This window comes from Crotalus tigris, unplaced genomic scaffold, assembly GCF_016545835.1.
Source record: "Crotalus tigris isolate CLP2741 ecotype Arizona unplaced genomic scaffold, ASM1654583v1 scf7180000024407.359931, whole genome shotgun sequence".
NCBI lineage: Eukaryota > Metazoa > Chordata > Lepidosauria > Squamata > Viperidae > Crotalus > Crotalus tigris.
Window position 1 is genome coordinate 6,412 of NW_024100574.1, and position 24,858 is coordinate 31,269.

The window sequence follows — 24,858 nt, forward strand, 5'->3', positions numbered from 1 at the left end:
GTGTTTATTCATTTTCTCAGGTCCCCGTCCCCCGGCATTCTGTTGGTGTGGTCATTGGGCGGAGTGGAGAGATGATTAAGAAAATACAGAATGATGCTGGGGTTCGAATCCAGTTCAAGCAAGGTGAGAAACCCAAATCTCTCCGTTACCTTCAGAGCCTGTATTTCAAATTGCAGGGTTAAATGTCAGGCTTATGCTTGTGTGCCTTTTCTGTCCACATTCCTTCAGTACAAATTCTTATTTGGTTATCATTATTGTTGCTAATTCAAATTTGTTTTTGTTCCTGTTTGTGTAAAATTATTTTCCCCAATGCTCTTTTCTGAAAATTGAGTGGGGGAGATGTAGTTTTCTCAGCTGTGATTTAAGGCAAAAATCTCTTAAGAGACATTTTAGATAGCTGAAAATCTATAAAACATTTTATTATTTGTTCAAACTGGGTACAATCCAGGTTTTTCAGGAAGTTGTGACTGAAACTTTGCAAGTTCCCATGTAAAAACTTGGGTCTATCAAGTTGTAGTTTCACTGCCTTGGATTGGGTCTTCTGAATTTTGGACAGAAGTTTTTCCTTGCCTGGAATTGCATACATCCCATCTCTACTTTTCTTCTATTGATTGCGTCTGTGAACTATACATGTTCTCCATGAAATCAGAGGGCCTTTTAGCTGCTGAGGAGGAAATCATTAATTAGACCGATGGCTGTTGAATGTGAATGTTGTTTGGTGTCTACACACACACACACACCAGTTCACAGATAAGGGTCCTAATTTTTAAACTCCAGTTGAATGTACAACTTGTTTTGGTTGTCATTTCAGATGATGGGACAGGTCCTGAAAAAATTGCCCATATCATGGGCCCACCTGACAGATGTGAACATGCTGCCAGGATTATCAATGACCTTCTCCAGAGTCTTCGGGTATGACATTCCTTGGGAGTTTACCTCATCCATCAGAGTGCTGGAATTGCCATTTAGTTGCGCTGATCTTGGAAACAAGAATTGCAAAGAATTAATTAAGCGACTGTATTATAGCTTTTGTAGATTTTGTAGATAAATTGTTACATTTATATATATATAAAACATATATATTGTTTAAAATATATAAGTTATATACAGGTAGTCCTCGACCTAACAGCCTTTTGTTTAGTGTCCATTCAAATTTATAATGGCAATGAAAAAAAAGTGATTTAAGACTATTTTCCACACTTAACAACCATTGCAGCATCTTCATTTTTTTTTATTGAAAAAGTTTTATTAACAATTAACAAAAAATTTTAACCCCCAAACCCACCCACCCCCCTACCCCCCCCCCACCTCCCAGAGCCGAATACAGGGTTATTACAAACATATTAAACAAAATCTAATTAACTTTAACAAATTATACAGTAACCAAATTCATACTTAACCCTTAACTCCCTTTAAACTTTAACATCATAATATTATAAACAAATCCATTTTAAAAAAATTATTATAAAGTACCATAATAACAGTAAATAAATTAAATAATTGCCATTATAAAATGCTATTAATAATAATTATTTAAAATTTAATCGTAAAATAAATGGAACTTTTTAGTTCCATACTTAATCTGAATATAATCTATCCATCTTCTCCATACAATAATATATTTTTCTTGTGTATGATCCTTTAAATAAGCAGAAATTTTTGCCATTTCTGCTAAATTAGAAACCTTGTGTCCATTCTTCTATAGTAGGCAACGAATCTTTCTTCCAATATTGACCTACCGATAACCTTGCTGCTGTTACTAAATTCAACATTAAAATAGTTTCTTTAACATCAAAATCCATAAAAATCCCTAGTAAAAATAGTTGAGGAGTAAACTTTATCTTCCTTTTAAAAATCTTTTGAATGTTCCACCAAATCATAATCCAAAAAGCTTTAATATTTTTACAAGTCCACCAAACATGAAAATAAGTTGCATCAGAACTACCGCATCTCCAACATTTAGGCTGTAAATAGGATACATACAAGACAACTTTTTAGGATCCAAAACATTTTGTAAAAATTTTCCCTTAAATTTTGAGCCTGTGTAAATTTAACATTTCTAATCCAAATTATCTCCCATAAATCCAATGGGATCGGTTCCTGGATATTCTGAGCCCATTTAACCATACAATCTTTAACCAAATCCATTTCTGAGTCCAATTCTATTAACGCATTATAAATTCTTTTTATGTGGGCCTGATTCTGATCTTTAATCTGAATTACCAAATTTTCATCTCCTAATGTTATTCCAACTTTCTTATCTAAAGTCCACCTATCCACTATTTGTAAATACTGAAACCATGACTGTAAAATATTTTCTTGCCTTAATACATCTAAAGATTTTAGTTGCCAGTCAGTACCTGACCAAATAAGTAATTCTTTATACGATTTTTTTTCAAAATTCATCCCCTTAGAAATCCCCTCAATTGCATGTCCAGGAATCCCCCAAATAGGTATTTTGTAATTTAACCTGTAATAATACTTCTTCCAGACTCAAAGTAAGGCATTTCTTAAAATAGCAGCATCTTCATTATGTGATCAAAATTCAGACACTTGACAACTGGGTCATATTTATGATGGTTGCAGTGGCCGGGGGACATATCACCTTTTGCAACCTTTTGACAAGCAAAGTTAAAGGGAAAGCCAGATTCACTTTACAACCTTATTACCAACTTACCAACTGTAATGATTCACTTAGCAACTGTGACAAGAAAGATCATAAAGTGGAGCAAAACTCAATTAACACCTGTCTCACTTACCGACAGAAATTTTGGACTTAATTAAGTCCAAAGGACTACTTGTATATAACTTGTATTGGGGGGGATTTGGTTTTAAGTTTTGTATGCCACCTACAAGTCACCTCAATGAAATTCATGACTTTATAAGTTTAAGTAAAAAACAATTTTAAGACATTTTCACTCACATTTGACTAAAGAGATACTAAAACATCTTAAGAAGCATAATCAAAATTCAATAGTACATTTGATAACCTCTGGAATTTAATTTGAACTTGGTTATTAGCAGTTTTTTCCATTATATTTTAATTCTGTCACATATAACCGAGAAAGGTATATCTCATCAGATTTTCAAACATAATTACTTCAAGGGTTTTCATTTTTCTGTGGTATGGAATTTCTATCCCATTGCATTTTCATTTGATTCAGCATACCAGGTAGCTTTTGTTGTCTCACAAACTAACAGTGCACCATAGAATAATAATTCTTTAGTGGAAATTAATATTTGGCGTTTTGGATCAGTTTCGGGATCTTGCTGTCAGTGAGGCTTACTTGAAAAGTGGGTGGAGTTGTGTTGGTACAAATATAAATAGAATTACATTCTTTCAAATGGAAGCCCAAATGGACTTAGTGTTATCATTACTGAAATTGTATCAGAAGATGAAATTTATTATTGCCGAGATAATGCAAAGTATTCTGATTCAAAACCACTGTTTTGAGCTCAAAACAAAGTATTGATCCATAGATTTGGTGGTGATTTTGAGAGAAAGCATGTTGGTTTTGCTCTGCTTTTAGAATAAGACAGGTGTTTGGTCATTTTGAGTGTTGTGATTATTGTGTTGCCAATTGTAATTGTTTTGTTTTCTAAAAAGTTTTCAGATTAAGTAGTACAGCAGTAGAGACCAGGGGAGAGAGCAGGGACTTACTCCAAATTCCTATATTTTCAAATGTCTGAAATACTCAAAATGTTTCCAGTTTTTGCAGAATACACTGCAGGAGAAATATCAAGCTGCCTTTCAAGGCAGTTTGAGCACTCTGGTGATTCTCATTCAGGAAAACACCTTTAGTGTAATTCTTAAATGCAACATTGACAACATAGTGAGAGCTCTCCCTTCTGGAAATGCAGGTGCAATGTTTTATTCTGTTTTCCCCATGTCATTCAAGTTGATTGGATTCTTGTCTTGTAGAGTGGCCCTCCAGGCCCTCCAGGTTCGGGAATGCCTCCCGGAGGCAGAGGTAGGGGCAGAGGACAGGGCAACTGGGGGCCTCCAGGAGGAGAGATGACCTTTTCTATACCTACGCACAAATGTGGTCTGGTCATTGGCAGAGGTGAGCATCTCCTGTTTTCTTTAGTCGTCCCAAGCAGGTGTGCATCAAGCATCTTGTTGCTACCTTTTCTTTGTTTTTTAGGTGGGGAAAATGTAAAGGCCATAAACCAGCAGACAGGAGCCTTTGTAGAAATATCTCGGCAGCTACCACCCAACGGAGACCCCAATTTCAAATTATTCATTATTCGTGGCTCACCTCAACAGATTGATCATGCCAAACAACTGATTGAGGAGAAGATTGAGGTAACTACCACCTTTAGTTACACAAGAAATCTGATTTGATATGGTAGTTCTGACTAACAGATTACATGTTTCTTTCTTAGGGTCCCCTCTGCCCAGTTGGGCCAGGGCCTGGACCTGGTGGCCCTCCTGGACCAGCACCCATGGGTCCCTTCAACCCTGGGCCGTTCAATCAAGGACCACCCAGTGCACCCCCTCAGTAAGTACAACTTCCTTCTGTTTGGGGAGTCTTTTGGCTGCAGTCAAGATGCTGACATCAGAACCTAGAAAAGCCTCTGTGGTGAACTGAAACAGGAAACCCCTTTTGACAAAACCTTCATGAAAAGCCCTTTCCCTGTTTGAAGGATTTTTCAAGGATTATGTGAATGGAGAAAAAAAGAATTGCATCCAAAGAGTTATGTAATAATGCTGTTAAGGGAAAGAAGCATGGTTTATACTGTGCATCCCAATTTTGATGTTTGGTATCTGTACCAAAGTTTTCACAAAGTGATTTGGCTTTTGGCTAATTGTGCCAGCAAACCATTCTGGCCATGGCCTACTCTAGAGAGAAATAGAAAGAACCATTGATGCGGAAACATAAAAACAAGCTGCCACTTCATATGGCTTTGTTGTCATGGTCTATTGTTAGTACCTTGATTGTAGCTATTGTAGCTAAACGTTCTCAAACAGTAATTTCCCAGTTTCCTTCTAGAAACTTAATTATCTTTAATGTTTATGTATTGCTAGATTTCTATCTTAATTTTATTTTGTATAATTCAAGGTACCACGTACAGTGCTTCTGCCTATTTTCCTTACAAAGGGAAGGGAATTGGGCTGAGGGAGAAGGGTTGACCCAGAGTCCCCCAGTCAGCTTTCATGCCCAAGGGAGGACTAGAATTCTCATTCTCTACCTAGCAACTTCACCACTATGCCAGACTGGCTCTCTCTTGGCCACTGGCAATTTGTTTTAATCAGTGATAGGCAAATTGGATGAATGATGATCCAGCACCCTATTCAGCAAGGGAAGTTGGCTTGAAATCCTGTACTATATAGGGCAGGAAGGAGAGCTCTCCAGTTTCTGCAAGCAGTAGTACTGTTTCTCTAGAGTAACTTCTTGGGCCATTTGCTACTTAGAAATCTCTATTGTACATCCTTATATTTGATCAATTATGCCAATTTCTCCCCCTCCCCCCTTTCAGCCCTGGGGGACCACCACCACCTCAATATCCACCTCAAGGCTGGGGAAATACATACCCACAGTGGCAACCTCCAGCTCCTCATGATCCAAGTAAGGTTTTGTTAAAATTTGTTGCTATTTTTTTTTAATGAACTCTACTGTTAGTCATCATCAGAGTGGATTACAAACTACAGTTATGTATTCAGACTGTCATCTGATTCCAGATAAAGCAGCAGCAGCAGCAGCAGACCCCAATGCTGCCTGGGCAGCATATTACTCGCACTACTACCAGCAGCCTCCTGGCCCAGTTCCAGGAGCACCACCAGCCCCCACTGCACCACCGGTGCAAGGAGAGCCCCCCCAGCCGCCCCCCAGCGGACAGTCAGACTACACGAAAGCATGGGAAGAGTACTATAAAAAACTAGGTAACTCTACAGGTGCTTCTCTTTTACTGGAAAAGAGCATTAATGGAATGATTGCTAGGCTTATAGGTAATGACTTGATTTAGAACACTTCAGGTCTTTTCTCTACCTAGTAACCTTTTCATTTTCTTTATCAATATTCTGGATATTGGGTACTTTGGGTTTAAGCTGATGAAACAAGCAAAGTTTTGGTAAAGTACACATTAGAAAACAAAGCAAAATAATTTGGTCTTAATAATTTGGGTATCTTGATCATAATTGATTTTATTCCCAAATATTCGTTTTTTATTTATTCCATATTTGTTGGAATATCTTTCATGATAATTCTGTCTTGCCTGCTGATTCCTCAACATTTTTGTCTTTGGCTGGGCATGTGAAAACTCCTATTTATGAGTTCATAAATTATGAGCATAACTCCCATAGTTCCAAAAGTATGATAAAATATAGCTCTCTTGGATTATTTAAAAAAATGCTGATCACAAAACAAAACCATTCAAGGCTTCAGCCTTTACTGTTTGGTTCTTGCACCTATAATTTTTGGCTGACTGCTAGGAACTAATGCCATCAGTAACTGAGACCCCCCTCCTTTTAAAGTTCTGGAGGGAATTGGCCTCTTGGGTGGTCAAAATGCTTTTCGGGTGCAACCAAGTCCTGTTATCCTTTGTTGTCCTACAGGCCAGCAGCCCCAGCAGCCTGGAGCTCCTCCCCAGCAGGACTACACAAAAGCCTGGGAGGAGTATTATAAGAAGCAAGGTGAGCTAACATACCACAGGCTTTCTAAGGCAAATTGGATTGGCTTTGGAATGCCAAACATTTTTTGTTGCTCTGTGCATTCTTATATAGGAGTAAATTGCACTGAATCAAAGTGGTGTGTGTGCGTGTGCGTGTGCGCGCATGCGTGAGTGTCCGAATAGTCATGGACGGGATAGACTAGAGACGCTCTTTTCTTTTTGGAAGCAGCTCAAGTAGCGACTGGGGCAGGGCCAGCAGCACCACCAGGACCTCAACCAGACTATAGTGCAGCGTGGGCAGAATACTACAGACAACAAGCTGCCTATTATGGACAGACACCTGGTGCTGGCGGACCAGTGCCACCCCCCACACAGCAGGGACAGCAGGTGAGTGAAGAAGGGGCTTGATTTAGCAGCTGATTCCTGTGATGTAATCTCTTCCATCTGGGTGTTTGTTATGCATATACTTTTAAGTTTAGCTTTGTATTTTGGCACTCTTGCTTCATCTGTGATACAGGGCACCCAGTTTTCTATTAGCACCTGCAAGATAGTAGGATGTAATACTCTTGCCATCAAGAATATTACAATGCATCAGGAAAAGAGTGACCCTATGCATCGTTTCTGACATTTGCTCATGGATGATATTAATGAGAAGGAGCCTGTTTGGTCTAGTGGCTAAGGCTCCAGGTTAGAAACCAGTAGATTGTGATTTCTAATCACATTTTAGGCATGAAAGCCAGCTGGGTGACTTTGGGTCAGTCATTCAGCCTAACACACTTCGTAGGTTTATTCTGACAGGGAAAATAGGAGGAGGGAGGAGTATTATATATATTCACCACCTTGAGTCACTTATAGAATAATAAAAGTGAGATAAAAATCAAATAAATACAATGTTGGTTAAATCAGAACCATAAGTTGTCTCTCTCCCCACCCCACCCCAGTGTAGTCTGTACAAATTGCACATCAAACTGGTATATCCTTGCTGGCTATTGATACAAAGGTTCCAAGAAGCCTGGCCTTCCTCTTGTTCAAAATATCAGTGTTTTACAAATGTATTTTTTGCAACCATGAAAACCTGATGGTTATTTTCATAATAGAAAACAGGAGCTTTCAGGTATGCTAATTTTTTTCTCCAGTACTAAATTCTGTGACTATGCTTCTGGTGCATCAGACCATTGCTAGGCTAGTGGCAATAGCATATTCTGTAAGGAAAGTCACTGACAGATGAGCAAAAAAGTCAAGTTGAAGGTCCTTTCTTCAAGCAACGGTTCTGCGATGACCTAGAAACAAGTAAAACTATTACTAAAAGCCAACATGGGTTTGTCAAACAGATCATCCCAGATAAATCTAATTGCATTCTTTGACTGAATTAGTGGATCACGGAAATACTGTGGTCGTAGTTTACTTAGAATTCAGGAAGGCATTTGAAAAAGGTGGACCTTCTTGGTAAAATAGAAAAGTGTGGGATAGGCAACATCATCACCAGATGGCTTTGTAACTGGTTGACCAGCCACACTCAACATGTAGTCCTCAATGGAACTAGACTGATATGCAGGGAAACCTGCAGTGGGGTACCCCAAGATTCTACCCTAGGCCCAGTACCTTTCAACAGCTTCATAAATGATTTAGAGTTAGACAAAAAACTTGAAGGGTAACTCATCAAATTTGCAAACACCAAGCCAGGAGGAATACTGAAGAATCTTGACAGACTTGAACTTTGTTCAAGTTAGTTCAAACTAACTTTATGGGTCCTATCCAACAAAATGCAATTCCATGATGAAAGTCTTACACTTAGGCAAAAAAAATAAAATAAAAAAAATCACAGGTATAAAATAGGTGGTCTCTGGCTTCACAGCAGTAACAATAAGAGGGATCTAGATGTGGTAGTGGACAACCACTTAAGTATGAGTCCAGCAATGTGCTGCAACTGGCTGCCAAAAAAGCCAATTCATCAACAGAGGGATAGTATTAAGATCAAGTGAAGTGATAACACTGCTTTGTACTGCTCTGATGAGACCACACTTGGATACTGCATGCAGTTCTAGCCACCATGGTACAAAAAAGATATTGAGACTCTAGAAAGAGTGCAGAAAAGTGCAACAAAGGTCAGTCTGGAAGCTAAGCTGTATGAGGAATAGTTGAAGGAATTAGGTATACCTAGTCTACAAAGAGAAGGACTAAGGCTGACATGATAGCCATCTCCCAGTACTGGAAGGACTGTCACAGAGGAGTCTGACCTATTCTCCAAAGCACCAGAGGGCAGAACAAGAAATAACAGATGAAGGATCCAATCTAGAATTAAAGAGCAATTTCCTGACAGTGAGAAAAATTAATCAGTGGAATGGCTTGCCATCAGAAGTTATGGGTTCTCCATTACTGGAGGTTTTCAAGAAGAGATTGGACAACGATTTGTCTGGAATGGTATAGGGTCTCCTACTCAAACGGGGTTGGAACATGAAGACCTTCAAGGTCCCTTCCCATTGTTATTTCGTGTTCTATGAAAGTCATTGGAAGATGAGCAAAACTGTAAAGTGGAAAGCCTTTTCTTATTCATTTTCTGCACGGCATTTCTTCAGGATGAGAGATGCTGTTGCCTCAATGACTGGCCAGGGAAAAAAAGGTTCTATGAAATACAAGAGAACTGAAGCATTCCACAGACTCCCTAATAAACAATGGAATTGGTGATGAACAGGAAGTTCTATCGGACACTGGGCTCATTTTGTTCCCATGCTGTTGAACTGATTGCTAAATGGAATGGTGGTGACATTTGGAACGAGACCAAATGATGAGCCAGAAAAAAGACAGAATTGCATGAATATTAAGCATATATTGCCTGTTTTATTGTCTACTGTTTGTGTTTATAGTACTCTATCGCATTACTGTATTGTGTTATGTTGTATTACCGTATTTTCTGGCGTATAAGGCGACCCAGCGTATAAGACATCCCCCGACTTCGGCGCCGATTTCAACGCTTTAGAAAGTCGTCTTATACGCCGGAAAATACGGTACAATAATGTTCAAGGGTGCTCCGAGCTTTAGCAAATGAGGTTCCCTACCTGAAACGGTGGGGTAAATACCTTGTCTTATTTCCTTTCTCGGTGACAGACTCCTTTGTGTTTTCTCCTTCCACAGGCTCAGTGAGCTGAATGTGACCCACCCCATCTCCGAGAACCTTTTGTTTTGGAGAGAGCTAGTGGCTGCTACTGCCACTGCAGGAAGTGGCAGGGTGGGAAGGGAACTGGCCTGTTGCTCTGATTGCTGGGTTTCTTCTGGGAATCTTGGCCATGCCGCCTTCATATCTCTCTTAAAATAAATCCAGATCTCCAAACCTAATGTTGAGCCAGCAGCCGTAGAAGATAGCCGACTAAAACCGTCTCCACCAGATCCCATCCTGCCTGACACGCACCTCAGTTTTTTCAGGGTAACACTTCTTTTTCTTTTCTGTTTTGTTTTAAAAATAAACTTTACAAGGAAAAGTCACTCTGCTTTTTAGTTAGAGTTGGAACATTCCTCGGACAAAGGTGTTGGTGTTTCAGACAACCCCATCCCTGCCCTTCCATTTTCTCCACTGCTGGGACTGATCGTGTTTTTGTCTGTTCAAGAGGAAATTGGAACAAACAATTATATGCTCAAATTTTTACTTTTTACCGCTCGTTTTTAACTTCACAAATAAATGATAACAAAACATCCCCCTGTGTCTGCTGGGTGGTGTCTTTCTCTCTCTGTCTATAGGGTTTTTTGAAGCTGATGTTTGTTCACGATATAGCTGTTGTAAAAGCCTGATAATGGTCATGAATTAAGAGCTTCCTGTGTTTTTATAGTTTGAGCAGGCATTTGTGCATTTTTGTTGAATAAAATGCTTTTTTGTTTTAAAGTCTCTGATGCAAATTGTGTATGTTTCCAAAAACAGGACCCAGAAGGTTTGAATGTTGCCAGGGCAGTGGGAACAGATATTTGATGTGAGCAGCGGCAGGCTTATTTCTTCATGAGGTTCCATAGACTGAACTGTGATTTGACTTGTGATAATCTTGAAATTCAACGTATGTAGAGTTTTGAAACAGCTTCGTTCTTAGGTATCAGCATATAGGAGTGGTACATCATAAAAGTGAATTTTCCAGCTTCTTGCACCAATGGCTGGAACCCCCTAGCAGATTATTCATCATTAAATCTATTTGGATAATTTGGTCTAAAATGCTTTGCAGGATCTGAGAAGATATTTGGAAATATACATGAGGGTACTCTTTCCACTAAAGAATAATTTTCTTCAGCATTTGGTCTCCCTTTGCTGCCTCCCATCTCCACCCGTTGTTACAGGCTGGGATAAATTACTTTGAGTCTGAGCTGGTATTACAGAGAGATTTTAAAAACAGACCAAGGACTATATATACAACTAAGGACTGAGGCCTACAAGATACTTTTTATTTTGAGTTGAAAGGGAAGGAAGTATGAAGGATGATGCAAGGCATTCACAAATCTATTGACATGGGCAATACAGATGGTCCCCAATTTACAACCACAATTGGGTCCAGAATTTCAGTCAGTAAGAGGTACAGTCATTAAGTGAATGTGACCAGACTTGATTTTACAATTACTTTTACTGCTATCTTTAAGCAAATCTGATTTCCCCAGTTGAGGTTGTTTGTTGGAAACCTATCAGAAAATGTCTGGGAAAGTCACATATTGCAATCACATGACTGTAGGATGTTGCAGCAGGTAAATGTGAGCCAGTTGCTAATTGCCTGACTTGCGATCAGTTGACTTTCGGGGTGGTGTGGCAGTCGTAACTTTTAGGGACAGGACATAAATCACTTCTGAGACCCATAATTTTGATCCATTGTTAACTGAATAGTTATTAATCAAGGACTATCTGTAGTCATAACTTAATGGAAGTGATGGGTAAATATGCAGTTGTTTTTAAAATGTCACCATACCTCCTGCTGATACTCATTTGTGATTTAGATCTATGAAAAGTATATATTAGAGTTCAAAAGTGTTGTGTTGGAAAAGTGCCCAATTATAATTATATCCATGTTCCTGATATGTACCATCACCAGCTGAAAATCCTTATGGCTTAGTAATTCCCAGAATGTCTTACCTTAGAATTTTGCTACCTCAGACATGATTTGGAGATATGATACTCTTTGAAAGTACAAACTTAATTCCAGAGATAAATTAAACAAGTGGGAATGTATCCTTGACTGAGGAATTTCAGAAAGAGCATCTCAATTAATAGAATGACCTAAGACTACTCTGTAGATCACAGCTTGCTTATATGCTGCAACAGTAATTCCCCTTTATTCTATGATTGCTTACTGTGAAAGTGATCTTTCATTCTTGTTTTGGCCAGCAGTTAACTTTGCTCACAGAAAACCATTTGCAAACATGGCTTTTCTTGGAGATTGCAGGATATAATTTAATCTAGATTTCTGAATACATTGTCATAGACAGGACCATTCTCTGTGCTTCAGATTATTAGATTATTGGGTGAGGTTGATGCAGTTCTGAATCAAGATCTTTTTTAAAAGGGGGGGGAGGGGTCTGAGGAAGGCATGCTAATAGACCAGAGCTTAAAATCTTTTATTTTTCTGTAGAACTAAATAGCTATACCACAGAGGTAGCTGCTTTTATCACATCATCAACAACACTGCAGCACTTGGTAAAGACTATTTCTGGGGGTTCCTCCCCAAGGATCTGCAAATACAAAAAACAGTGATGGACTCTTAGATGCCTCTTTTAGAATAATCTAGCCTCTTTAAGCTCTTTGAATAACACCCAAGTTTAGAAATAGGATTGCCTTAACTCATAGGGTTACAGTTATGGGGATGTCTAAACAAGCCTAAATAAAGTAAAATTTTCTTCTTGAATAAACTACTGCTATCTATTCAGATGCTGCTGGGAAGTATGGAAATAATCCATTAAACAGCTTCTCACCATTATGGGATACTGATATATATGTTCCTCTGAACACTGAGATCATCCAGAGATGTTATAGCCAAATTAAAACAACACCTAAATGGTCTTTTTTTTTCATCTTATGACAGTTAATTTACTATGCAAAATGTGATTTCAGTGAAGAAATGTTTTATGCACTTTATTTATTGTGAAGCTATTTTCTGTCAATGCTGTTGGGTGACTTTGAGAGGAATAAAAACATAAAATGAAAATTGTAAAAGCTAGTTAACCTGCAATATCAATTCATTTTTCCATATTTCATTTTATGCTAAAATATCCTTTTAGGGTATAGTATGATAATTTTTGCTTAAGAAATAATGAAATTAATTGATATTGGGATATATTCATGTGGAATGCTATGCTCTCAAGACAGCAATATGAGACTGGATAGATTATTTTAGCTATTCCAAGGGAAAAAATAAATACTCTTTTCATACTTTTAAGAATTCTATATAGAGCTTTTCTTTTACTGGCTCAAACGCAACATGTTAAACAAATAGAATGTGATTTGAACATTTAGGATTCTTATGAAATGCCTGCTGGTGAATAGAGGGAGCCAAAATACAAGATAAATATCTACGATACCACAAGTTTTAATACACAGTATTAAAAAGAGTAAATTAGGTAATGCTTCTAATACAATATCCCCACCAAGTTTCCCCTAAGTAATGTTCTCTCTCATTTCTGTTGTGTATGTGTGTGGGAAGGAGTATTTTGTGAGCTTTACTCCAACCAAATACAAATTTGTGTGACTTAATGTGAGTGTAAGAGTAACTTGCAAATCTATGTGATAGCAACATGTTAAAACATTTTCCTAATATAATTTCTACTTTTTGTATTTTAATTATGTCACATACTTCCCCCCTTTTACCGCTATCATTATATATCATTTATATTTATCATCGGCTTAATGGGAAAGAGAGAGCATCTTTGCTGAAAAGTGTTGCTTTAGTCCCAAACAGAATCAAACTGAGCATAGTCCGCCTATCCCAAGCAGCTAGGCTTTCTTTGCCCAGCATCGGGGGGGGAAGGGCAAAGGATAAGAGACCTACATTCCGGAGTATGCTTTTCTGCAGGTAGTAAGTGAGGACAGGGTCACACAGTGTATAGTGAGTCTCAAGCCGTTGCCGGATAATTCTCTCATGGTCATTCATTCTTTGGCCCAGCTGGCTTCTGATCATCAGCCGCTGGATCATAGTCTCTGTAGAACAGTCGAATACTATAACAATGTTGGGCAAACGTCCCACCTGCAATGGGAATGGCACAGGTTGGTTGGTTCACCCTTAGCTTTTTCATTAATATCTAACATATATTTGTTTTGGTCTAAATTAGCCATTTTAAGTTCTTTCCTAGAGTTAAAACAGAACAGTCCTAGGTTGAGCCAACCAATATATTACCAGTATTTACTTCCATATTCTCATCCAGTGACTCCTGTTGCAATTCACGACATCCTACGGAGAGTACCCATCTCATGAGGCCAGGTATAGGCAAGATAGTGTCAGTTTCTCAATCTACAAACATGACCGACAGTGAGGAATGATGCAGACTGAAGTCTAAACACTGGAAAGGCTACAGGTTGCCTGCATCTGCTGTAAACTAAGCCATCTTTTCATGCATGCACGCACAGACTGTACTTACAACTTCCTCAAACAGCCTGGCTTGATTGATTTCTCGGGGAAAGCCTTCAATAAAGAATCCTTTGAAATTTTCAGCTTTTAACATCCTGTCAGTCAGCAGTTCTAAGACGTAGCCCTAGAGAAAAAAGTGCAATGAATCTCAAAAGACTCAAAGATTTTGCAAATCGTACTGCTCTGTCTTCCTTTCAGGATAGGTATGGCTGTTTAATCCATTATCTTGATATCCAAAATTTTATGGTAACAAGTCAGGGAAAAAAAGTTCAGCCCTTTTATTCAAAATGGTAAACAGAGTTCACCTTTCTTGAACTTTGAGAATCAGCAAAGGGAAGATTAAAAATAAATTCCGAGAAAGGTCTGTCGTTGTCTCTAAAGCAGTGGTTCTCAACCTTTCTAATGCCGTGACCCCATAATACAGTTCCCCATGTTGTGGTGAGCCCCAACCACTTATACATCACCGGGTGCCAGGGGCGTGGCCAAAGAAAAGGGGAAAAAATGGCGGACAGCCTTGTTTCGCGACCCCCGTGAAATGGTCATTCGACCCCAAATTGGGTCCTGACCCACAGGTTGAGAACCACTGCTCTAAAGGCTATTGCCTGAAAAATGCAATGTTCATATCAATTTCCTTCCAGTATAGTCCTAGGAAACCAGAAGCAAAGTGGTTATAATCACAGAACCACATCCTTATCATCTTGCAGGGTGCCTACATACATGACCCCCCTCCCCAAAAAAACCATAGAACTGGCTTATAAATCTCTAGTTAGCCTTTTTGCAAAATTATAACAATTTAAGGAAAAAACTGAAAGTTTGATTGAAATTTATTTTCAGCAATAGTCCCATTGTAAGCAGCTAAATCTTTCCAAGAAATCCATAAGCTATCCATAAGCTATTTCCAGTATTGTTCCACAATGGCTTTATACCCAACCATGTATTTCTGATTCTAGAAGTTCCACTTGCCTATTGTCTTTCTGAACAGCTGCAGGGGATGGAACTGTCTACGTCTTAAAATCTGTTTTGATTTTTGAGTGAAGTCAATGAGATCTTAAATACATATGATTGTGTCATATCTTGCATCTTACAGTTCGGTGATTATTACAGCAAGAACTGGCAATGCTGGGCTCATGTCTCTTTGTAGCATTTCTCCAAAGTTTGCACCTCTTAAATCTAATAAAAAGTTACCCAATCACAGCACAATGCTCTGCCATTCTTCAAACCAAACTGCACATAGGTCATCAGTGTGGCTTTCCACAGTTAAAAAGAAGCCTTTAAAAACCTTCTGCCATTATAACCTATTTGCCCGTTTGTGACAGCATTGTCTCAGTCGCAGTCATGGTCCTTATATAAGACTGGAATGTTAAATGCTTCCATTTAATAACAAAACTGAGGGAGACCCACCTGGTATCTTAACTAAGAAAAGATAGCAGGTGGCTGCAAAGAAATTTATTGATAACTATTGCTGAACAGATCTCAAAAAAATAAAGAAAATAAAAAGATAATCAGCCATCCTTCACTAACCAAAATTCTGCCACAAAATATGCAGACTTCTGAATTTTAGAGGTTATATCTAACTCAAAATCTGACATGTTGGATGGTAAATGGTCTAAATAATCTGAGTTAACATCCAAATAGAAGTAAACTCTCAATGGCAATAATAGAACTGAAGAAGTTTAGATGAGAAGCGAAATGTCTTCAAGGAAAAACAAAATCCAGTTCCCCTTTTTGGGGGGGGGGGGAAAGCACCTTTGGGATAACCATGACCTGATTGACTGAGAAACTCCATAAAATCTCAATGGCATATTAATTGACAGTGAAATTAACATACACGGATAAATTCACTGAAGACGTCAAACACATTTCCATCTTCAGGATGAGAGTGAAAGGGATGAACTGAATATTAGCTCAGATAATATTGCTTATGTAATTATAATCATGCTGTCAGTTATTACAGAAATCCTTTTCTTCCTTGAAAGTACTGAGCTTTAAAATGCAACATACACAGTGGACTGAATCCACGCTATATTAGTCTCATTAAAATCAGTAGCCCTTAATTTAATAATGAGTCGTTTGTATTCATTTCAGTAGGAAGAAAGCACAGCCTACATCTAGTCCAGGTTTTTTTAAATGTTCTTAATAAAAATGGATTCTGCCCAGAATAGATATACTGTAGTAGGGCCTTACCGAGGGCACCAGAGCCCCTTTCATCAGGATCTCCCTAATGGCTTTGCCCTTACTAGTACTCCTGCTGGCTTCTTCCCGCAGCAGTTCTCCAATAGCCACATGGGAGAAGTCGTATTTGCTAGCTAGCCGGATACTCTGCACATCTTTACCAGAGCCAGGACCTCCTATCATAAAGATGATGATAGAGTCTTTCAACTTTTCTGCAGCAAAAGAAAAGACAGTCATGGAAGGATGCACTACTCAGGCAGTTTCTACCAAACAACAATTGCACTTTGCAAAGTGGGACCCCTAACAGCTTATCCAGAAAGAAAGGAGGTCTTACAGATTTTGAATACAATTAAGATACTGCTAGTCAGAATGAACAATCCAGCAGAATGTCTTTTTGCGCATAAAGCTACCTTAGAGTAAGGTAATCTGTCAGTCACTCTCATCCAGTAATTTATATTCCCACAATAGCAGTTCTTCAAGGTGCTGATACTGGTTGTGCAAGGCATGTGTTCTACTGTTGATGGTCCTGAGCAAGATATATCAGTTTTCCTTTACCTGAATGCTAAGTGAAATCTTACTAACCTCTGACAAGTATGTTCACCCTACCGGTCTTATATTAGGACTTAAATTTCAACTCCAAATCTCAAGAGGGGAATATCTAGTCTAATGTTAGGGCTCTGTTGCTTCTTCCTCTATTCTGCATTTCAGAAGCTTTCTGACACAATGAAGAATTCTGAAGAGTCTGAATATATGCACTCTGGTGTCATTTCAAGAAGTTGACCATAAAGTTGATCTAAAAGCTTCAAGGGAGGGGAGAATTCCTGCTGTTTACAGGCTTTTATATTTTCTTCTTTGTTCACCTGTCATTAAGCAGATGGAACAGGACTATTCCAAAACAGCCTTTGTGATAATGGCTGGGAATGATCCCAGTCCTTCTCTAACAAATCTGGATTGAATCCAGTCAGAGAAATTCGGATCCAGCCCTCTCCCTAAATATACTGTCACACTCCACCATGCCATTTTATTTTAAATCAGAAATGACACATGGGCAGCTACTATAGTTTGTAAACTAGAGCATGTAAATGTGAAGTTTGCCAAAGAACCCCTGCTGGAGAGGCAGCAGCATCAAGTGGCAGGCAGAAGAGCCAAATGGGAAACAGACCAACATCCCTTATGTAGTGCATGATTCCCTGGAAAATTTTCTTTATCAAGCCCTACTGAATGAACTAGAATTTGCATATTTGTTCTGCTGAAGCTTATAGAAACTCCTTGTGTATTGGGTATTGGGAAGGTTTCAAGCTAATAACCCTCCTCATCCTAGAGCTAGGAAACAGAATCAAAAGAAGCTTGATGACCAGAAGCTTGCTGAAATACTACTCTAAATATTACAGCATATGTAGAAGGGAAGAAACTGAGTACCTTTTAGTTCATGCTTCAAGGGTTTGGTGGATTTTGGAATACTGCCCTGGCAAATCCCCATTCTGAAGACTCATCCCAAGATCTCCAGGCACTGGTCCAGCAGACTGCAAACTGATGTACAAAACTAATTTGGCCATTTCAGCTTAGCTGACATTCTGATGTCACAGACATCTGATGTCAAGACTCACCAAACCTGGATCAAGCAAAACTGGGAGGGGCAGGTCGCTTTCATGGTTGGTAATCTGTTGCAACTAGTCTAAACTGTTCACAAAGAAGTGCTTCTCTCTACTCAGCTCAACTCTCTCAACAAATAAATGATGTCGTTCAATTTCTATTTGCAGGTCTTTGTTATTTTGTGGTTTTCTCCAGTTCCTGCACTACATGCTGTCCACAGGTAGTACCACACCACTATACAGTACAGGTTTTTTTTTTTTTGCCTTGAACAGTTAAATCCGAGATGTTGTGTGTGCTTATCTGTTTGAAATCACAGAGCACTTTAGCTTCATTTTCTATTACCGTCTATTTTCTGGTCCCACCAGTACTTATATATGAACTATTTTGTATATGTCTGTAACAGATTAGGAGATATATCTAGAAGCCTGGATGGTGTAATAGTTAAAATGTAAGCCCCGAGTTCAATTCTCTACTGGCATTGAATAGATCAGATTCAGTGGAGTCTAAACATGTCTATTCACCCCCTATGCTCCTTTGAAAGGGAGCTGTTCTTCATGAATTCCTATTGCAAAGCATGAAATTACAACGCCATTTTAAATACATTAAATTACTCTTTCCCATCTCCCCACCCTGCTTGCCAAACGAAGCTACCGCACGCTAACTCAGAGTTCATAAGACCCACCCCGCAACTTCCGCTGAAAAGAACAGGCGTTTCCGCTCATACTCCGGCAATAGGTGGAAACCAAAGAGATTTTCCTTTCAAACCGGAAAACTGCAACTTCAGGTTAAGCTGCAAGCCCCCAGGGAACAAGAGCAGAGTGGAAGCAGAAATAAATCAGAAGGAGTGTTTACGTAGAATGGGCAAAACTGCAGGTTCTCGTTCTCTAAAGCGAACCGTAAATGAACTGTGTGGCTGATCTGAAAACCTTTGTATAAAATCTCAATTACACTGTTAGCCAAAACACGTTACAAGAAAAGACCACGTTAAAAGAAATAGTGTTAGAAGCAAGGATTGAATGCCACCCCGTGGTATTTATTTAAGAGGCCCTTCCTCTTACACTAGGCTAGAAAAGGAGACCGTGAGTTATGCCTTGGGCATAAAGCCAAGCTGGGCAACCTTGGGACAGTCACTCTCAGCTCTAGGAAGAGGGCAAGATCAAACCACTGCAAACTGCGAAGACTGAGAATCAACATTGACTTGAAGCTCCTTAAACCTAGGTTGCATTCCTGGGGAGGCTGTTTAATATCAATCTGACATGAAAGTTTTCTTTGAAAGCTGTGAAGACTCACACGGCATTTCTTTGACTTTAACCCTTATGTTTACATTCTCCCTTTAACCCTTATGTTTACATTCTCCCACCAAACACCATCTTGCAACAAGCTCATCTTGGTAACTATAGTGATTTAAGAATGCCAAGGTTCCTTTGGCGCAGTATCTCTGACTTCTGCCCGAGAAGTATAGGGATTCCCAATCAACGTCCCTTCCAAAGAGAAGGCTCTGCCATTTCCCACTTTTTCTTTAATCGGATCTGATCTTTCCGGAGCCGCCAGTTCTTAGGAGCCGCTTTGCAAGCCAAACTTTCTTCCCAACCGGGCCAGAGCCATTTTCTCGCACTGTTCTGGCCAAGTATCCAGAAAGCTGGATATGACTGGAGGGGTCCAGAAAATCCAAAGGGATACATTTTCTGCACTTCTGGCTCAACTTGCCGAACATATAACAACAATGCAGTCTAGTCCTTTCGTAAACCAGGCTGGGCAGCGCAGCGCCGTCTCCAGCTTCCGGTCCAGGTACTACCTGCAATAGCTCGGGCTTCACCTGGAGAAACCTGAGCCTTGTAGCCTCGCCCCTTGTGTTTCCGCGTCCTCGCCTTTCTCACCGCCCTTAAAGGGACTGACGCGCCTACCCAGCACGTTTCTTTCGCAAAGGACGGGAAAGAGACGCTTTTTCTAATCCTTGCGTTCTCCCTGCCCGCCATAGGTCTGTTTGCTCCCTGGCGTGTCAGACCTCGGTAGACCCTCCCTTGGCTAGCTTCGCTGACAGTCGCTTTAACAGTGGGTCTCCGCAGACCATTATCAAAACGAAAATAACTCAGCCAGCCTTTTGAGCTTCTCACAGGCAGGCTAGTACCGTAACCACGATGCGATGCCGGAAGTTTATTAACAACCACAACGTCTACTTCCTTTTCAGCGGCCGCCAGGGTTTGCGCATGCGAGTTTGAGGATCTGGCTGACACTGTTTAGGTGAGAACGAGGGAGCCGCGGAGAAGAGAAGGGAAGGTTGCTGCTGGGAAAAAGAACCCGGCCAAAACTGTCCTCGGCTGCCATCACCTTGCCGATCGAGCGAGACATTCTGAATCCTGGATGTCTTTTCCCCTCTGGGATGGATCCCATCATCCTTCCAGTGCCCGCTTTCTGTCTCTAGCCGCTCCGGCATCGAGCCGGCTTAGCTGGGGCTTAGGCGTCCCGGCTCGGAGGTCTCCACAACTTCTCTTGCTCACCTTCCTGTAATTGCCAGCTAGGTTTTGGCATCATAGTTCCCAGCTCCTCTCAGGAGGAAAGATCTTAGCCAGAAAGGAGAGGAAGGGGTGTCCCAGAGCTGGGTTTGGTTCGTATAACTTATTTTAAGTTATCTGCTTCCTAACAAAATGTTCCTTAAAAAGAAAAACAGAGATGTTATCTTTCAGTGCAAGAAGCTTCCTACAAATGATCACCGGCCATCTGCCATATGTAGCCTTTGAGGAAAAAAAGAAAAACCAGCAGCTCTGTGCTGCTTTGCTTTTTTTTTTTCAGAGCTTTTTTGTGCGTGAACGCAGTCGGCCTCTATTTAAAGGGGCTCTCAGCTAATGCATCCTTTGGCTTTTCTCGCTCACTTGGCATTTCCCTCATACTGCAGCTAACTTGTTCTCCTAAGCTTTTATGAAATTGACTGTGCCTCCCTTTTCTTCTATAGAATCTGCCATTGCAGAAACGTGGTTGAATACCAGTTCAGACATCAGAAATGACTTCTTTGGTGAGTTATTTTCAAGAGTCAGATATGGCTAAACTACATTTGAGGCTATTTGAGAAGCCAAATAGGCCACTCATAATTAGAATGCCACTGTCCAAAATTCCACTTGGAACTTCATCTGGCTTTAGCCTTCCACAGCCAGTTGTCCTCAGATTTTTTTACTGCAGTGCCCCTGATCCTCAGCATTTGACCATTTTATTGAGAAATTATGGGGAACATTGCTCAAAGCATCTGGAGGACATTAGGACAGGGAAACTGAGCAAATCTTTTACCCATCTATCTGATATGTCTTGGGAGGTAAGAAGCAGCTGTCTATGTGATTCCTGTTATTTGTTGTTTTTATTTGTTTTATTTGTTTTATCATAGATAATGAACTGGGTGCTGAAAGAAAAGAAAAATCTCTCTCTCTCTCTCTCTCTCTCTCTCTCTCTCTCTCTGTGTGTGTGTGTGTGTGTGTGTGTGTGTGTAAAAGAGGTTGTTTTGATTTCTTGATTTGATGGCAGCCTTCATTTTCTTATATTGTTGATGTGGAGAAAATAGGAGAGGAGGAAGATGTGTTGGATATGTTCACCACTTTGAGTTATTTGTAAATAATAATAAATGTGGGATACAAATAAATAAGTAAATAGTATTTCATGATGAATCCAAATCTATTGTCTATGGGGTGGGCCCCAGACCTTCCTTGGCACAACTCTGTTTCTCCTTCCATGCATTTCTGAGATTGTCAAAACCTACCATCAGGTCAGTCTTAGTCATTGATAAGTGGGTGGGCTTGTTGTTGGGATGGGAATATATTTTTGAATCAGGATCTTCCATGCAGTGAAGATGCTGTTTACTTTCTATAGGACAGAATATATTGATTAAATAACCACATATCTTATACTCAGAATGCTAAACTTTCTAATACCCATGTATCAGTCCTACTGACATGCACTGAAGTAACTTGGCCAGCCACTTTATCTGCTTCCTCTTGTATTTATGTAGTTTCTTTCCTTTCTCTTTCCTAGGGGACCAGCAACCAGGGAGTAACTGAATATGTCGTCCGGGTTCCCAAGTCAGTACGCTTTTTTTCTCTCTCTCGGCATCTCATCCCATTTCCATTCTTTTAACTTTTTTTTTATAATTTTAATACTTTCTTGTCATCCAATCAGATATAACTTAATATTAAACAAGTAATGGAAGAATTATTTGCTACTTTTGCCATTCCAGATATAAATGTATTGGTCTCACCGGCCAATTAATTAAGCAAATCTGAACGAACAGCACTACTTGCAGCTCTGAAATGATGAGGGGTTGGGGTGATGAAATGTCAGGACAGAAGAGGATTCTGCAATGTGGAGCAGTTAAATGAACTGGAAGGCCTGCATCATAGAACAGCTTCTGATAAAGGGATGGCTCTGAAACTCATATGTGGCAGTGAGGGGCATACAGGTGTACTAAGAGGTTTCCTCTGACTGACATTTTAGCTAGTAGCTGTGACTTGTATGCTGTGGTCAGAAAAACAACATCGACAAGCCATATTATTAGTTCTGAAAGGCTTTCTTTGTTACAGTTTTTTAGCCAGTCTGCAACATTATTTTGTAACACATTTGGGACTCAGAGTCTTTGATGATCTTTTATACTCTGTCTTGCAACAGAACAGAATAGAATAGAATGGAATAGGAATAAGAATAAACTTCCCGACAATTAGAACAATTAATCAGTGGAACAACCTGTCTCCAGAAGTTTTGAATGCTCCAACACTGGAAGTTTTTAAGAAGACTTCCATTTGTCCAAAATGGTATAGGGCAGTGGTGGTGAACTTATGGCACGCGTGCCATCGCCCCAGCCCTGCCTCCCTCCACGGCCCTCTCCTCACCAGCAGCCCACCCGAAGAGCTGTCCCTTGGCGTGGCCTGCACAGAGCAGTGCAGCCAAGGATATGGCTGTCAGGTAGTGGGGATAAGACTCTGCCCTCACGCTCTGTCATGCGCAGATGATGCTACAAGTGTGGGTGGAGGGTGTGGCTGCCATGGCACTGCTGGGCAACCTGGGCGATCTGCTGTGGCAGGCCGTGGAGACAATGGATGGCCCTGCGGGCAGGCGGAGCACAGGGTGGCGGGCGGGGGTGGGTGGGTTTTGGGCACTCAGTCTCTAAAAGGTTCGCCATTACTGGTATAGGGTTTCCTGCCTGAGCAGGGGGTTGGACTAGATGACCTCCAAGGTCCCTTCCAACATCATCATCATCATCATTATTGATCATCACACAGTCAGCCAGATGTTCAGACTGGATTTGGCATTTTGTCTACCTATTGAGTCCTTACCCAGGACCTGGGATAGGCAGATGTGGATGTTTGATGGTATTACAGATATCGTCACAGGATGGAAGCAGTATTATTATTATTATTATTATTATTATTATTATTATTATTATACCTTGGAGGTCTTCTAGTTCAGCCCCCTGCTCAAGCAGGAGAACCTATATCGGGTAGGCAACCTTGGCTCTTTTATGACTCGTGGACTTCAACTCCCAGAATTCCTGAGCCAGCATGGCTCAGCTTGGAAACCTCTCCCTTTCCCTCAGCATGGCTAGCTCAGAAATTCTGGGAGTTGAAGTCCACGAGTCATAAAAGAGCCGAGGTTGCCTACCCCTGACCTATACCATCTCAGACAGTGATTGTCTAGTCCAGTGGTGGCAAACCTATGGCACAGGTGCCAGAGGCGATATTCAGAGCCCTCTCTGTGGGCACGTGTGCCGTCAGCCCAGTCCTAGGCCTTCAGCTGGGTTTTACAAAACCTTTTCGCTTTAGGCCTCTGCCACCGTGTACAAAAAAAAAAAAAAAGGTTCAATCAATCAGTCAATTTCAACTTCTCGCGGAAAAAAAAGATCTTGCAAAGTTGGAATTGATTGATTGAACTTTTTAGTCCCACCCAGTCTGCCGTTACCACCATAGCCACGCCCACCCAATGGGCCACACCCACCCGGCACCCGATGATGCATAAGTGGGTTTTGGGTTGCAGTTTGGGCACTCGGTCTCTAAAGGGTTCGCCATCACTGGTCTAGTCTCTTCTTTAAAATCTCCAGTGATGGAGGAAGTTAGGAAGTTTCTCCTTAATTCCAGGTTGCTTCTCTCTTTGCTCAGTTTTCAACCATTGTTTCTTGTTTTTTCCTCTGGTGCTTTAGATATAAGTAGTCCTCAACTTACAACAGTTCATTTAGTAACCTTTCGAAGTTATAGTGGTACTGAAAAAAGTAACATATGACCGTTTTTTTACAATTACAATTGTTGAAGCAACCTCATGGTTATATGACCAAAATGCAGATGCTTGCCAACTGACTCATGATGACTGCAGTATCCTAGGGTCATGTGATCACCTTTTGTGGCAAGCAAAGTCAATGAGAAAGCCAGATCCAGTTAACAACTGCAGTGATTCACTTAACAGCTGTGTCAAAAAAAGTAAAATGGGGCAAAACTTATTTAACTGTCTCACCAACAGAAATTTTGCACTCAATTGTGTGAGGTGCACCTATACTAAAAAGTCTGTATCTTCAATACATGGCATGCAGGAACAATATGTCCTCAGCAATCTGCTGATCATTATGACTGGACAAGACTCTCCTTCACTATAGGATGTCCTGTGACACATTTATTTGACATACTAAAACCCCTCCAGGACCAGCTCTGCTTAGCTTCTGGGAGATAAACCATGATCTGCTCAGTACAAAGACCACCAGGCAAATCTCTGCCCAAAGCAGCTTTTTAGAGAAGTAGAACATAGATAAGTATCTTACATGTGGTGAATGCCCTGCAAAGGCCAGATCCAGTGGCTTTTATATGTTACAATTGGGCTGCTAAGAAGTGTTGGGTTGGATAAGACCAAAGATTAATTAATCCATATTTGCCCTGAATGATAA

The 24,858-nt window shown here is 40.2% G+C and overlaps 3 protein-coding genes across 9 annotated transcripts in view; 2 read left to right on the forward strand and 1 right to left on the reverse strand.

Annotated features, from left to right (window-relative positions):
- LOC120301912 (far upstream element-binding protein 2-like) lies at nt 1-10,486 on the forward strand (the record flags this gene model as incomplete). Its single annotated transcript, XM_039329695.1, has 10 exons — nt 1-123; nt 812-912; nt 3,923-4,064; nt 4,146-4,306; nt 4,387-4,502; nt 5,482-5,570; nt 5,684-5,884; nt 6,557-6,634; nt 6,842-6,999; nt 9,745-10,486. Coding segments are annotated over 10 exons (1,178 nt in total), but the record flags the coding sequence as incomplete, so codon positions are not given.
- On the reverse strand, nt 10,363-20,100 carry LOC120301903 (adenylate kinase isoenzyme 1-like). 4 transcript variants are annotated; one of them, XM_039329669.1, is made up of 7 exons: nt 19,862-19,932; nt 18,640-18,747; nt 17,784-17,894; nt 16,377-16,576; nt 14,203-14,316; nt 13,617-13,811; nt 10,363-12,303 (listed from the first exon to the last, which is right to left on the reverse strand). In XM_039329669.1, exons 3-7 carry the CDS (start codon nt 17,842-17,844, stop codon nt 12,214-12,216), a joined length of 660 nt encoding a protein of 219 aa, XP_039185603.1. In that variant the 5' UTR covers nt 17,845-17,894; nt 18,640-18,747; nt 19,862-19,932; the 3' UTR covers nt 10,363-12,213. The 4 variants fall into 4 exon arrangements, with proteins under 4 accessions (XP_039185603.1, XP_039185606.1, XP_039185605.1 ...); XM_039329672.1 differs by lacking the exons at nt 18,640-18,747; nt 19,862-19,932 and adding an exon at nt 20,072-20,100; XM_039329671.1 differs by lacking the exon at nt 19,862-19,932 and having other exon boundaries at nt 18,640-19,743.
- GTF2F1 (general transcription factor IIF subunit 1) overlaps nt 20,063-24,858 on the forward strand; it is a 14,770-nt gene continuing 9,974 nt past the window's right edge. For 2 of the 4 annotated variants that reach the window (XM_039329664.1, XM_039329668.1), the window contains exons 1-3: nt 20,205-20,562; nt 20,908-20,967; nt 21,972-22,018. In XM_039329664.1, coding sequence (XP_039185598.1) covers nt 20,956-20,967; nt 21,972-22,018 — 59 coding nt within the window. In that variant the 5' untranslated portion in view covers nt 20,205-20,562; nt 20,908-20,955. The other 2 variants (XM_039329666.1, XM_039329667.1) reach the window with 2 other exon arrangements.

Bases quoted from the DNA above. Each gene is read 5' to 3' on its own strand.
- LOC120301903 (XM_039329672.1), bottom strand. From the start codon at position 17,844: ATGGGGATTTGCCAGGGCAGTATTCCAAAATCCACCAAACCCTTGAAG. The intron at 16,577-17,783 runs GTACTCAGTTTC...CTTTTGCTGCAG, and splicing joins CTTGAAGCATGAACTAAAAG to AAAAGTTGAAAGACTCTATC. The intron at 12,304-13,616 runs GTAGGTCTCTTA...TTGTATTTGCAG, and splicing joins AGAAAAGCATACTCCGGAAT to ATCCTTGGGGAGGAACCCCC.